The sequence below is a fragment of the Rhinolophus sinicus genome, chromosome 3 (genome assembly GCF_057876585.1).
Source record: "Rhinolophus sinicus isolate RSI-liver-muscle chromosome 3, RSI-T2T, whole genome shotgun sequence".
Taxonomy (NCBI): domain Eukaryota; kingdom Metazoa; phylum Chordata; class Mammalia; order Chiroptera; family Rhinolophidae; genus Rhinolophus; species Rhinolophus sinicus.
In genome coordinates this window covers 6,579,226-6,591,790 of record NC_142503.1, presented here as the reverse complement: position 1 = coordinate 6,591,790, position 12,565 = coordinate 6,579,226, and the positions used below count along the sequence as shown (strand labels likewise).

The following is a 12,565-nucleotide window of genomic DNA, read 5'->3' as shown; positions in this document are numbered from 1 at the left end:
AGGTCAGTTTCTCAGGGTCATTCTCTTCTACTGGAAGACAGTAGTGTTGTAAGGGTTTATTTCTGCAAAGTACATGACCACAAGAGTCCAAAAACTGCCAGAGGAAAATTGCAGTAGAGCAACTCAAGTAGGAAAGAGAAACATGACTATGCACAATCCCGATGACTGTGTTCACCTATATCCCTAAAAGGAAGAAAACTTCTTGTTTCACTTCAAGACCTCCTAAGTATAATGTATGTAAGTTTGCTAAGACAAATTTTTTTCATATAAGTTTATATAAGCTAAGGAAATTAGATTAGAAAAAAATTTATTTAGGTGAGATTTACTTTAAATAGAGTTCTTACGTCTATAATTCATGTTTTAAAGGTGACTTGTTCCTCCAAACATTAATTTAGTATTAAGCTATTCTTGCAAGAGCAAAGACTAAATTCAATAGATCATATCATTTTTTCTCTCAAATAAAACTTGGTCAAGATCAAAACAGTTTCATACTCTATATACCAATTATTTTACATAATGAAAAATAAATACAGAATAATCTGCAAACACATTTTCACCCCCATATGCAAGGGGAAACAAAGAATGAGCTTCTTGTTAATTTGCACCATCTTTTTTTCAAGATATTTTATTTCAGCAAGTTACCTGTAACTTTCTTTTGCTCTGTACACATAATACTCAGATATTAACTTTTGTCTCATTCTCAATCTACATATTCCATGTCTTTTCGACCACGTGGCTTCTTGCTAAAGACACTATTTTCTGGGTCACAATGTGGTCCTCAACAGGAAGCAAAGCCGTTTGAATTCAGAGGAGGAATCTTGGGAAATCTACTCCTTCCTCCTCAGCAGAACTGAAGTAACTCACCTGCATTAAAGGAAGGGACTTCTCAAAGACCATCAAGATCTGGAGCCTGAGTTCTCTCTCTGAGACACAGTCATAGCACAGCCCAACCATAACCTGATTCCATCAGACTCCACCTGCTCTTCCTTGAGAGAAGCAGGAATGGAATTCGAAGGCCTTGGTTTACTTGACTCAGTTTACCTATCTTTCCCAAAGCAGAAGAGTCTGTCCACTGAGTCTCCTCAATCCTCCTTCCTTTCTCTAATTACTCCCAGTGGGAGGGACCCGTGTGTTGTCACAGAATCCTCACAGCTGCAGTTGTGAAACTGTTTGGAAGAGACTTTGCATTCACTGAGATCTGGTTCTAAGGGGAATTCACACTTGGGGAAGGTTCACTGCCGTCCCTCAAGCCCACATCCATTTCTGGTGACAGGTCCCAAGCCAGGGTCTCTGGTAAGGCCTTGGTCAGGATTTTGACAGATGGCAACAACATCTTCTGCCATATGAAGGAGCACACAGGTAATCAGCGCAAAATTAATTCCCCACATGGGATATTGTATATTCTCAGATCAGTCTAAAATCGGCTTCTACAAAGAGGCAGAAATACTCAACAGAAGCAGAGACAGCAGGTAACTACAGGCTGCTGAAGTCCGTGCGGCTTACAAAAGATCTGCACAGGATTCCTACCTAAAATCGTTACACATATTCCTGTTTACAAACAAAACAAGAACCTACACATAAGAAGGCTTCTAGAAAACTAAACTCCTACCGTAATACCATAAACAAAAGCATAAACACCACTTACCAAAAACAAGAATGAACAGTGTGTTTAAAGACACCACCCAGAAGACATGTTCCTAAAGGAAAAGAGCATTAATAAAACATATTAAATTCCTATCTGATATTATGTTTAGACAGCTCCACATAGTTAGAAGACTGAAATTGTCACTGTATAATTAAGATTTCATTCCAAAAATTATATGCAACTTTACATTTTTCATTAGATAGCTTATAAAACTAAACCTAATAAAACTCAAAGTTCATGTTACATGTAGAAAACAAATCAAAGGAATCAATCCACTAAACATTTCCTCTTCAGAAATTAATAATCCACCACAAACTACACAGATTCTCATAAATAACTGCCAGATTAAACTAACTCAAATGACACTGAAAAACTCCAAATGGAAAAAATTTGAAAACCACATTAATTCTTAAAAACATAGGAAAGTAAACTGCACAGTGCTTCTTTCGATGTCCACTTTGTTCTCGTGACTTTGACAAGGTCACTCGATCTTCTCTGGCCCCGTGTCTCCCCATGGTACCCTGGCTGTCTTTGTCCATGCCTCAGAATGCTCATTCTCACTGGGCCATCGGTCCACTTCCAGTTATGTGTCACCACCTCCAAGATGACCGCTACCATCTATTCCTCCAGCCACGTCATACACTTTAGTCGTGCTCTATGCTGACACCAGAATGTCCAAGCTCATTTGTCTAGGTCCACCACCTCCCCAGCACCCCAAATAGCGAGTTAAATGACCCTTCCCAAAGGGGCCACCATTGTGAGATTTTCTTTCTAGAAAGACTGTTCTGATCAGGTCCCCAACGTGCCGCAAACCCAAGGGGCAGGAAGGGTGGTTAGCTTGTCTAAGAGATGGCCAACTGCCACATTCCTACTCCCCACGCCGTCTCATAGCCCTTCAATTTTTTCAGCTTCTCTGCCTTAAGGGCTCCGAAACTGTCCTTTTATCCCCAGCATCTTTTGTACCTCAACCTCTAAGTTACCTTCTCTAAAAATTCTCTGCTGACAAATCCCCGCGAAACACCTGATCAGGCCCTCTTCTGTACCTCGTGAGTCCTATGCACACCTTCTCTCCTGCGTCTTTAACACACAGTACCTCTAAAGTTCTGTATTCACTCGTTCATTTCTCTTGACTAAACTATAAAGCATCTTTGAGAAAAGGGACCCTATTTCATTCACCTCTGAATCTCCAGGAACTATCACAATGGCAGGGACACGGTAGATACTAAAAATAATTTTCTATGAATGAATGACGGCATTCTGTAAATGGTTTTTTGCAGTCAAGAGAATGGGTTTGAGTCAACACCACTGCCTCAATGACTTCTGTCACTCATCTATGAGGAATTGCCGAGGCATGAGACATACTAAATGAGTATGTAGCCAAATAATACTTTCTACAATGACCATGATCAAACCTTGAATAGGAGCTCGCTAATCTGTGAATTATCTGGTGGTAACCAGATACATTCCTCAGTATAACTATTCACCTCAACTTCCTACCGTGTTTCCCCCAAAACAAGACCTAGCCGGACCATCAGCTCTAATGTGTCTTTTGGAGCAAAATTAATATAAGACCTGGTCTCATTTTAATATAACATAGGACCGGATCTCACATAATATAAGCCAGGTCTTATATTAATTTTTAATCCAAAAGATGCATTAGAACTTCTGGTCCGGCTAGGGGAATACTGTTACTTTTGGGGAAATAGTAGTCTGGCTCCCATCTGGAGCCAGCCCAAGGAGGAAGCCAACACTGTGAACAGGAGAGGGGATGGATGGAAATTATTTGGGTTTTTGATGACATTGTTGGGCCTCTGGATCAAGGACCCCTCAAGCCCATCCTTCCTCTGAACTTTTTATGTTATTGTTTCGGTCACTAAGGTTTCTGCAACCAGCAGCCAAAGTCATCTTGATAGCCAAAGCCATTTAAAAATCCAAAATGGTAAGAGATTTTATAATACAGAACCTTAAAAAAAAAAACAAAGGAAAAAAAATCATTTCTCCTTTAAAGAACAGGTTCTTTGAAGAACTGTCCCCTCGCCTTTGAGTTGTACTCTTTACTAACAAGGTAAAGTGGGTTCAGCAAGAAGTGGAAACCTATGAGCCCGAGGCTCCGCTGTGAACACCACGCTGCTCCACTCCCACCAGATCATGCATTAAACACGCAAGGGGGAACGTTACAAGACCAAGTTCTTCCTAACTACCATTCATTTTGTATTTCGTTTTCTTTTCTAAAAATCAAATATTTAGTAATTTCCTTTTAAAATAGTATTACCTTTACACTTTGCCAATATTTTCAATACATACAAACTTTTTTCAACGTATCAAGTAATAAAAAAATCAAAGGGCATTTTGAGCTTTAGTATTAAGAGCTAGCACATATTGCAAATCTTAAATCACTGAATCACTAAGACAAATAAGTCAAAATTCTATTATTAAAAAAATAGCTTTACTTACTAGAAAAACTAGTGATCCATCAAGTCCTAGCATCTAAAATAAATAATAATATGCATTAATTAATAATTAATTCAAGATAAAATAGGTTTTAATTTATGAGAAAGGCTCCTTCTCTTTTCAAGATCTTTAAACATAATCCTTACCCACTACTTTCCAATATGGCCTATCATTTTCAGAGAGTAAGAAATTTCTGTTTATGGGATTTTTATATTTCTGGTCTCCTTTTATTCCAAATCACGATTATAAAGTCAAAAAAATTGCATTTTGGGATTTACTCTGACATTAGATACGAAGCCAGTCAAGATTTCATGATACATTACAATGTCAACTGAAGCAACAGAATAATACTCAAATTTAAACTGTTACTTAATTTTTTGAAAAGTCCACAATTTCAGGTTAAACATTCTCTTGGTAGAGCAAGATTTGTATTAAAAGTCCAGAAGACAGAAAAACAGTCATCAATAAATATTCATCTTAATATTTTTAATACTGTCGCCATAAACAAAACATCACCTAATTTTTTCTAGAAATTAAAGTTCTATTCAAGTTTTCATCAAATGTTATTAATAACTACAAAATTAGTGTACACATCTAAATATGCCCAACTTTAGAAAACACTTTAGAATTAAAACCCTAGGATGCTTGACAGAAAGAAGTCCGACTCACTCTTTCCCACGTCAGCTCTTCTGCGGCTCGGTCCCATTCTAATGCATTCCAGTTCATGTCGTCTGGAAACATAATTGTAGTTTAAAGATTACTGGCGGAACCTGAACTATAAATGATAAAATGCACTCTCTTAATTCGGTGTTTTGTAAACTGTTGTTGAGAAGCTAAACCACATTTAAAACTTTTCCGTAAGAGTATGTGCTTGTTAGCCAGTAAGTAAGAATACGTGATTCTAGATTGTGGTAAGTGCTACAAAGGAAATAAATAGGGTTTTGTGAGAGAGGAATTCAACAGCTCTGAATCAGGAATGACTCTGGTGGTGGATGAGAAAAGTAAGGAAGCCAGGGGGCTGGAGTTCGCTGGGTGAGGAGGAGGCAGAAGGTACAGATGACAAACAGACAGGGATCCGCTCACACAGGAGGAACGTGAAGCGTGGATTTCATTTTGTTCTGTAGTATCATGGAAACAACACTGAAAGATTTTAAAGGCAGGAGAGCAATAGAAATACAATGTGGAGCAAGAACGGAAGCTACTGCACTGGACCAAGACATAGAGCTGATGGCCGGCACCAGGCTCGCAGGCAGCAAGCTGCTCTCTCAGAGCCTCTGGACACAGACTCGCGTCTCCCTGCAAAGGTCCCTTGCTCCCCCGACACAACTCGCGCCTTCTCATCCTTCAGGTCTCAGCTCAAATAGCACTTACTCTGAGCTACCTGAGGACTCTTGTTTAAAACAGGTGTCTCCCAGTGGCACCCTCAGAAACCTGCATAACAACGATCAATGTGTACTGCTAACTTTGCTCACTTGGCTTTTCCTACTTCTTCACTAGGCCAGAAACGCCATGAAGGCAGGCCCCTGGTGCGAGGGCCTGGAGCACAGATGTTAGCAATGTCAAGTGGACCCGGAGACAGGGTAGCACTTAAACTCTGGGGTGAGAGGACAGAAAAGGAGGTTCTGAGCTACTGACAGTCCTGAGGGCCAGTCTCGATCTCCTCTGGCACTGTGGAGTTCACGGCCAGAAGAGGAGCAACTGCTTTCTTTAGGTGGTTTCCGCCCTATACCATACACTCCGAGAATTCTTCTTTCATATTAAAAGCTGTACTGACTCCATAGAAATGGCAAAATAATAAGGCAAATCTGTATCAAATTCCGTTTTTTTAAAAAAACTAGGGTCTACTCCAACTTACAAATAATTTCTTCTCATCCATCCTACAAAAGTCCTGTATCGAGTAGGATTTTAAAACAGAAAATGTGTTGTGCTTCACAGAAAAACAAAATGAATGCATATGTATAGTCATAAATGCAAGTTTGCCAAAATAAAGTGAAAACAGGCTAAAAACAGAACTTCAAACCCATTAAATTTTGAAAGCTCAGCCCTTCTCCCCAGGCAAGCTGGGGGTGGGCGCCTGGCCCAGAGGGGAGGGCGAGGACAGGCAGCCTTTACCCTGGGCCCCGGGGTTGGCATCGGCGGCGTCCTCCCCACCAGCCTCATCTTCCTCCTCGTTCTCCTCCTCCTCCTCTTCGGCCTGTCCATCCTGGGCATCCGGGTTCTCTCCCACCACCGCGTTCTCGGCTGCTGGGTCAGCAGGCTGCTCGGGGGCAACATTTTCAGCACCATTTCCTCCTGCTGGAGCCTAAAATGACAGAAGAGCTAACGAACTAACGTGTCTCAGTCTCACTCTATTTCCAAATTGTGCTCTGCTTTCTTAAAAAAAAGGGAAAAAAAATTAGCTATCAAGCACAAACTATTAAAATTCAAAAAAACACTTCTCATTTTTTCTAAAGGCACCTGACCTTGCACCAACCTGGCATATAAAGATATGAATCCCTTCAGCGTCTATAGCCACTCAGCATAATCTGGGGATTACCATTTCATAAAGCATTGTAGAAGACTGCTTAACAAATCGGGCTATCTTGAATACGTCATTCTATACTCCCTCTTTGTAAGACATCCCCGGTCTTTAACGACTGCTTCAGGAATGAACATGTGTTTATTTATGCATCTATTTGGTTACATACATACAGATACGTAACTTAATTCTCAGTTATCAGTTAAGCATTTGAGGAAAACACATCTAACTTCTGCTCAGCAGGTAAGCTGCCCAGACAGACTTTCTAGTTCCCACATGCCTCTTCTCTGGCTCTTCCTGAGCTCTCCTACCTACACAGCAAAGACATAGCTGTACTTCATTCAAATACTCAACTCCCATGGAGTTGAACCTTCTAAAAGAACTGCACTAAATGCTTCAAAACATGCAGTACAACGATAAAAGTATTCATGCTGGATAAGAACAGTATCCTTTCCTTATAGTCCCATTTTTTATGTGTAGTTTTCAAAGGAGAAGTTGCACTCTAAATTCTGTAGAGAAAAAGGTATGGCAAAATTTGATGAACTCAATCTACACCCTTACAAAAGTAGGTCATAAAATGAAAAATTAAGTCGTGAATTATCATTTTGGGTATATCACAGTCAATTTTTTCATAATAAAATTTTATGAAGTGTACACTGTTTTCATATGTAAGTAGCTAATATTTGACATTTTCAGCCCCATAATTTCTCAGCAAGCAAAATACTAACATCATTTATATCATCTTAATGTCTCTAGCAAATGCTCTTGCATCTAAGCATGTCATCTCATAAAGAAAAAATAAAACTGCACAAGACTGTTATCAACAGGGTTCCAATTTTTCGACTTTGAGGACTATTCCTCCTGGGAGAAGCGAAGGTGGGCATTTTACTCACAAAGAAACTGATAAACAAAAAGGTAGGCAGCCTCCTTAATGTTACCCAGTGTGACAGGAGCATGTGCAGAAGTCTGTATCTGATCGTCCAGGCCTGAATTAAGCAGTTAACCCAGGCAGAGGGAAGGAAAGGGCACCTCACTATTCCCTCAATATTATTCCCAGTCTCACCAGAAAATGAAGAGGCAAAGTCACAGTAGCATTCTTTTGAGTTTTCACACACCCCTTATTTCCTTCCAAACCTTTTCACTATCCTGCTTTGTAATGAGGGACACAAGAGTCAAGGGTCCTGGAGGGTGACAGTAACTCCGTGTGCTGCCCACACAACGTGAGCTGGGGTGAGGGCGTTACCTCGTTCTGGGGGTGCCCAGCAGCATTGAAGGGCGGAGCGGCGTGCTCCAGCCACACCGGCGCTCCCCCGTGGACAATCTGTTCGCGCAGCCACACCAGGCTGATGAAGGCGCACAGTGTGCACGTCACCACAAAGCAACCCTGCAAACAATCCGCCAATAAATTGTCCCTATTAAAAAAAAATTATATACATTACTCCAAAGAACACCTAAAATTAAGAAACCACAGGTAATATTTCATTTTACAGTAAAACCTCAGAAAAGACAGCCAGAAAACTCATAATTCTCTGGATTAAAACCAGTTTCTCAAAAAGAATTATTTCTAAGGACGATGAAATTCTATTTATATTATAAGCTGGCCAAATATATTTTATCCATTTGTATTATATGTGTTTATATTTTAGTGGGCAATGAATAACATCAGAACTATACAGAAATTAGCTTTGCATCGTCTCTCTTTGAACACAGCTTAGAAACAGGAAGGTAAGCAAACAACCAAAAACAGCCAAAAAAGGCCAACTATATATACAATTTACTAAAAGAGAGCAACTCTAGTCAATCCTTACTAAGAATCTCCTTGTCTTTATTTTACACACAAGTTTAACAAACTTGGTTAGTTGATACGTGACCCCAACAAATGAACAGAATCAACAAATCAGAAAGGTGGAAAAGCACTTCCAGAAAGACCTGACGACAACGTAAAAAGATGGCCGAGAAATACTCAGTATGTGATGTGTAAGACCAAGTGTAACATACTTCAGAGACCTGTCACTTAGAAAGCAGATTAAAATATAAACCAAAAACAACAAAAGAACAAGACAAACAAATGAGAAACAGAAACTCATAGACACAGATAATAGTTTAGTGGTTGCCAGAGGGTAAGGGGGGTGGGAGATGAGGGTACGGGGGATTGAATATATGGTGATGGAAGGAGAACTGACTCTGGGTGATGAACACACAATGGGATTTATAGATGATGTAATACAGAATTGTACACCTGAAATCTATGTAATTTTACTAACAATTGTCACCCCAATAAATTTAATAAAAAAAAGCAAGCAGATTAAATTTTGATGCTAGATGCAAATACACCAAAAGTGTACGTCAGCTCCTCAACAAGCTCAGATAGACAAAGTATGGTTCCTTTATAATCGTACATGACGATACATGCAGTATTATAATACTGAAGACCTCCTTTGTTCTCTTTCTCTCTGGAGGAGCTTATTCTTCCCTAGTCTATGTCTGAGTTCAGAATAATTCAAAGATAACTCAAGAATCTTAGTGGCCTTTGGAAATCCACTGTCATTATGGAATGACTTTTTTCCTCCATGGAAAACCTGAGGAAGGGTCAATTTGGGAGCTCGCGGCCTAGTAGCTCCAAACTCAACTGAATTGATGTGGCCCTGGGATATTACCTGAAACACACCCTGATTAAGAGGAATCCTAACCACGCTCTTGCTAAGGAACCCTCCGGATACTAACACTTTTACAGGGTTAAAACTTCCTCTCCTCCTCGTCATCAGCTGTAATAACGACTACTAGTTGGGGACTTTAAATGGTGACAAACTCTTTGTAGAGTCCTTTTCCCTCACCTTGAATCTGGCCGGTATTGTGAACTGCCTGGACCAGTGATGATGTCGCCTAAGTCCTAGAGCCCAGAAGAGCTTGCTGGCTTCCACTCTCACCCTTTTAGGATGCTGCCCTGAGACCACCATGTAAAAAAACCCCGCTAGCCTTCTGGAAGATGAGAGGTCACATGGAAGAGAACCACAGCACCCCCGCTGGGGCTGTCTTAGGCATCCAACACCAGTGAAACACATGAGAAACTGAGGAAAGCCCAACAGATGAACTGACAAGCCGAGCTCAGCCCAAGGTGCTGACCTCCCAGAATTATGAGCAAAAAAAAAAGCTCACTGTTTGAAGCCATTAAGCTTTGGAGGACCGTATGTTTTAAAGCAATAGTCAACTGATATGCTGTGCCTAGAAATGACCGGAAGAAGTGAGCTACAGAACATGTAGTAGCTATGACAATATTAAGAATTGGAAGTAAATTTTCAGAAATAAAATTAATACTATAGGGAAAATAAAACATTACTCAGGAAAAAATAGGTTAGTATTAAGTATTTTCAGAAAAACTGGCTCAATTCTCCAAATTGTAAAAGGCAGCATGGGATTAGAAGACCAAGCCATGTTTACAATTTATTTTGACTGTCCCCAACATGCCTCTGGCATCCCTCCCATGTCACTGAGCAGTCAGTCTCATGAAGGCAATTCAGGTGACACACTAACCAACCAGGTCAGAGAGAAAAGGGGAGCCTGCCAACATAAGGCAAGCAATGACGAGCTTCGGTGATAATCTTATCATCCACTAACATAGTGCTCAAAATTCACATGTAGTTTTTACATAGATTTGTGAATTTCATCTTTGAACGGCCCACTCAAATCCCTGCAGCATAATCTTTCTCATTTTATGGATGAGGAAACGGGTTCGGAAAGGTCAATAATGTGCGCAAGTTCACCCAAAAACTAGCAGATGCAGGAACTTATTTATTCCAATGCCAGGGTTCCTTCTGTTACAAGCCAGCTGCTTCAGTGATCACCTAAGTGATCACATCTGCCAAACAACCGTGTTCAATGGTTCCACCAACGAGAAGTAAAGGTGGTAGGCAAGTGGAGTACTACCTTGTTTGTCCAGCATTTTCGCTTACATGGCTTCCATGAACACCTGTTTTCATATAGCCAAAGCCTACCAATGTAAGATTTGGTAAATATTATCATATTTAGCCATTAACAACAGAAACTATTTAAAAAGGAGTATTACTCTGCTTTATTAAACTGCACAGATCGGAAATCAAGTCACCTTTTCTAGACAACTGAGATACTGACTTGCTGCTACTCTGTACTCTGAAAAACTTCAATGACATTTGGAATTTCAGCCCTGAACAAAATGGAACAGGATTGTCCTGTTTAACAATCTTTTATTTTTTTACAGATGTTAAAAAATAACTTTCATCACTCTTAGCAGTCACCCTTGCTTTTTTCTGACCACCCTCACTACTTCTAATATGCATCTTTATTTTACATACGATTCCTAAATAAAAGCCAGAGGTGAACTGTCATATACAGAGACTCAATGAATGACGGCTGAGCCATTGAGTTCTGATTTCCTTGCTTCTATACTAAGACTGTGTTCTGGATGGCTGAGATCAACATCTGATGTCTAGAAGTAGGAATACTGTCCTATTTCTTTCTACTCCACAACTTCTCAGAAGGTCTATATTTTTATACAACAGATTATCTTCTTACACCATTTCCAAACTTTCAAGTGTGTCAAATCACTGCTTCTCCTTTTTGTCATAGTGCCCTAATTTCAAGGCCCTTGTCTACTTCTAAACATTACTTAGTCAAAGCTGTTCTTCAATAATGAAAAGAAAAAACAATTCCAACATAAATAAGGTTCAAATTCAAAACCTTTTATTTTATCTATGCCCTACAATGCCAAAGCAACAGACATAAATAACTCACCTGTTCTATCAAAAAAAAAAAAAAAAAAAAAAGATATATAACCAGCAAGTAGAAAAACCAAGTCACAGACACATCTAATGCTTCTAAGTATTTTCAACCATGATTAAAAATACCGGTGAAGATACCGAGACTTCAAATCCCCGCCTAAAGTCCTAATCTATCAGGAAGGTAGTGTGCTCTCCGGCTCACTTCTGGGCCAGCTGGCTTACTCTGACGGTGGTACACCCTGAGCGCTTCTGTTCCACTTGCCTTGACTGACACAGGGTCCAAAAACCTCAGGGCAGCTGGGCACAGAATAAGGTTTAGCAAATACAGGTGCAATCTTTTGCAGGCTTAATACGCTAATAATCTTGATATAGTTACTTTTTTATAGCATTTCTAATTCTGACATCAGTGGTAAATAAAACACATGTATGTCTTTCCCAAGAAAATGGAATTACAGTGCTTAATGTCAAACTAAGATACAGTAGAACGACAAGCTGTCCCTCCATTACAAAACAGTTAAGACAGGTATGATTTATAACAAACATCATGCATATGTATGTCAGCTACTTCTGCTATAACTGAGAATAAGAGATACAAATTATTATTTGTCCTTGGAATAGGACTTTTCAAAATACAACAAAAATAAACATGTGGAGGAAAAACGAGCCCGCCTATGTCCCAAGGTTCCATACTCACGTGGACAGCATGTCCAGTGGCAGTGTCAGTAGTGAGCTCACGGAGCCAGTAAACAAGCACTTGTAGATGCGGCCTGCCAAAAAAGGACAAGACAGCTCACGGTCATGACTCTCACCAAGAACTCATACAGTCGCTCAATTAACAGAGGTGAGCAGAACACCATGATTGGCATGGAAATAAACCTTCAGTCTTCACAAGGCTGAGTCTCAAAACACTAAATTTAAAACAAAATGGTCATGAATATAGTGACAGTGAACAGTCAATTTTACACAGTAATGTTTAAAGTTTAGATTCTCTCTAGATTCACTTGCTTGTTTTTATTGAAAGAGGTTAGATGTCTAAAAAGGAAAAGAAATCTAAAGTAAAGATATCTCCAAAGTTATAACATGGAGAATTTTTTTAAGCTAGAATTCTAAAATCCATTGCATCTGCTCACGGAAATAAAGGTTTTCAGTTTAGGGGGTATACATTTTTGCAACAAAGAGGACTTACCAAGAGAGTAT

The 12,565-nt window shown here is 39.7% G+C and overlaps 1 protein-coding gene across 1 annotated transcript in view; it reads right to left on the bottom strand.

The window, feature by feature from the left end:
• The window catches only part of MARCHF6 (membrane associated ring-CH-type finger 6), a 60,503-nt gene that overhangs the window by 26,089 nt on the left and 21,849 nt on the right, over nt 1-12,565 (bottom strand). Inside the window, exons 5-10 of the mRNA XM_074329077.2 lie at nt 12,063-12,135; nt 7,858-8,026; nt 6,209-6,398; nt 4,766-4,827; nt 4,100-4,132; nt 1,646-1,697 (exon numbers count right to left, since the gene is read on the bottom strand). Coding sequence (XP_074185178.1) covers nt 1,646-1,697; nt 4,100-4,132; nt 4,766-4,827; nt 6,209-6,398; nt 7,858-8,026; nt 12,063-12,135 — 579 coding nt within the window. The remainder of the gene's footprint in view (nt 1-1,645; nt 1,698-4,099; nt 4,133-4,765; nt 4,828-6,208; nt 6,399-7,857; nt 8,027-12,062; nt 12,136-12,565) is intronic.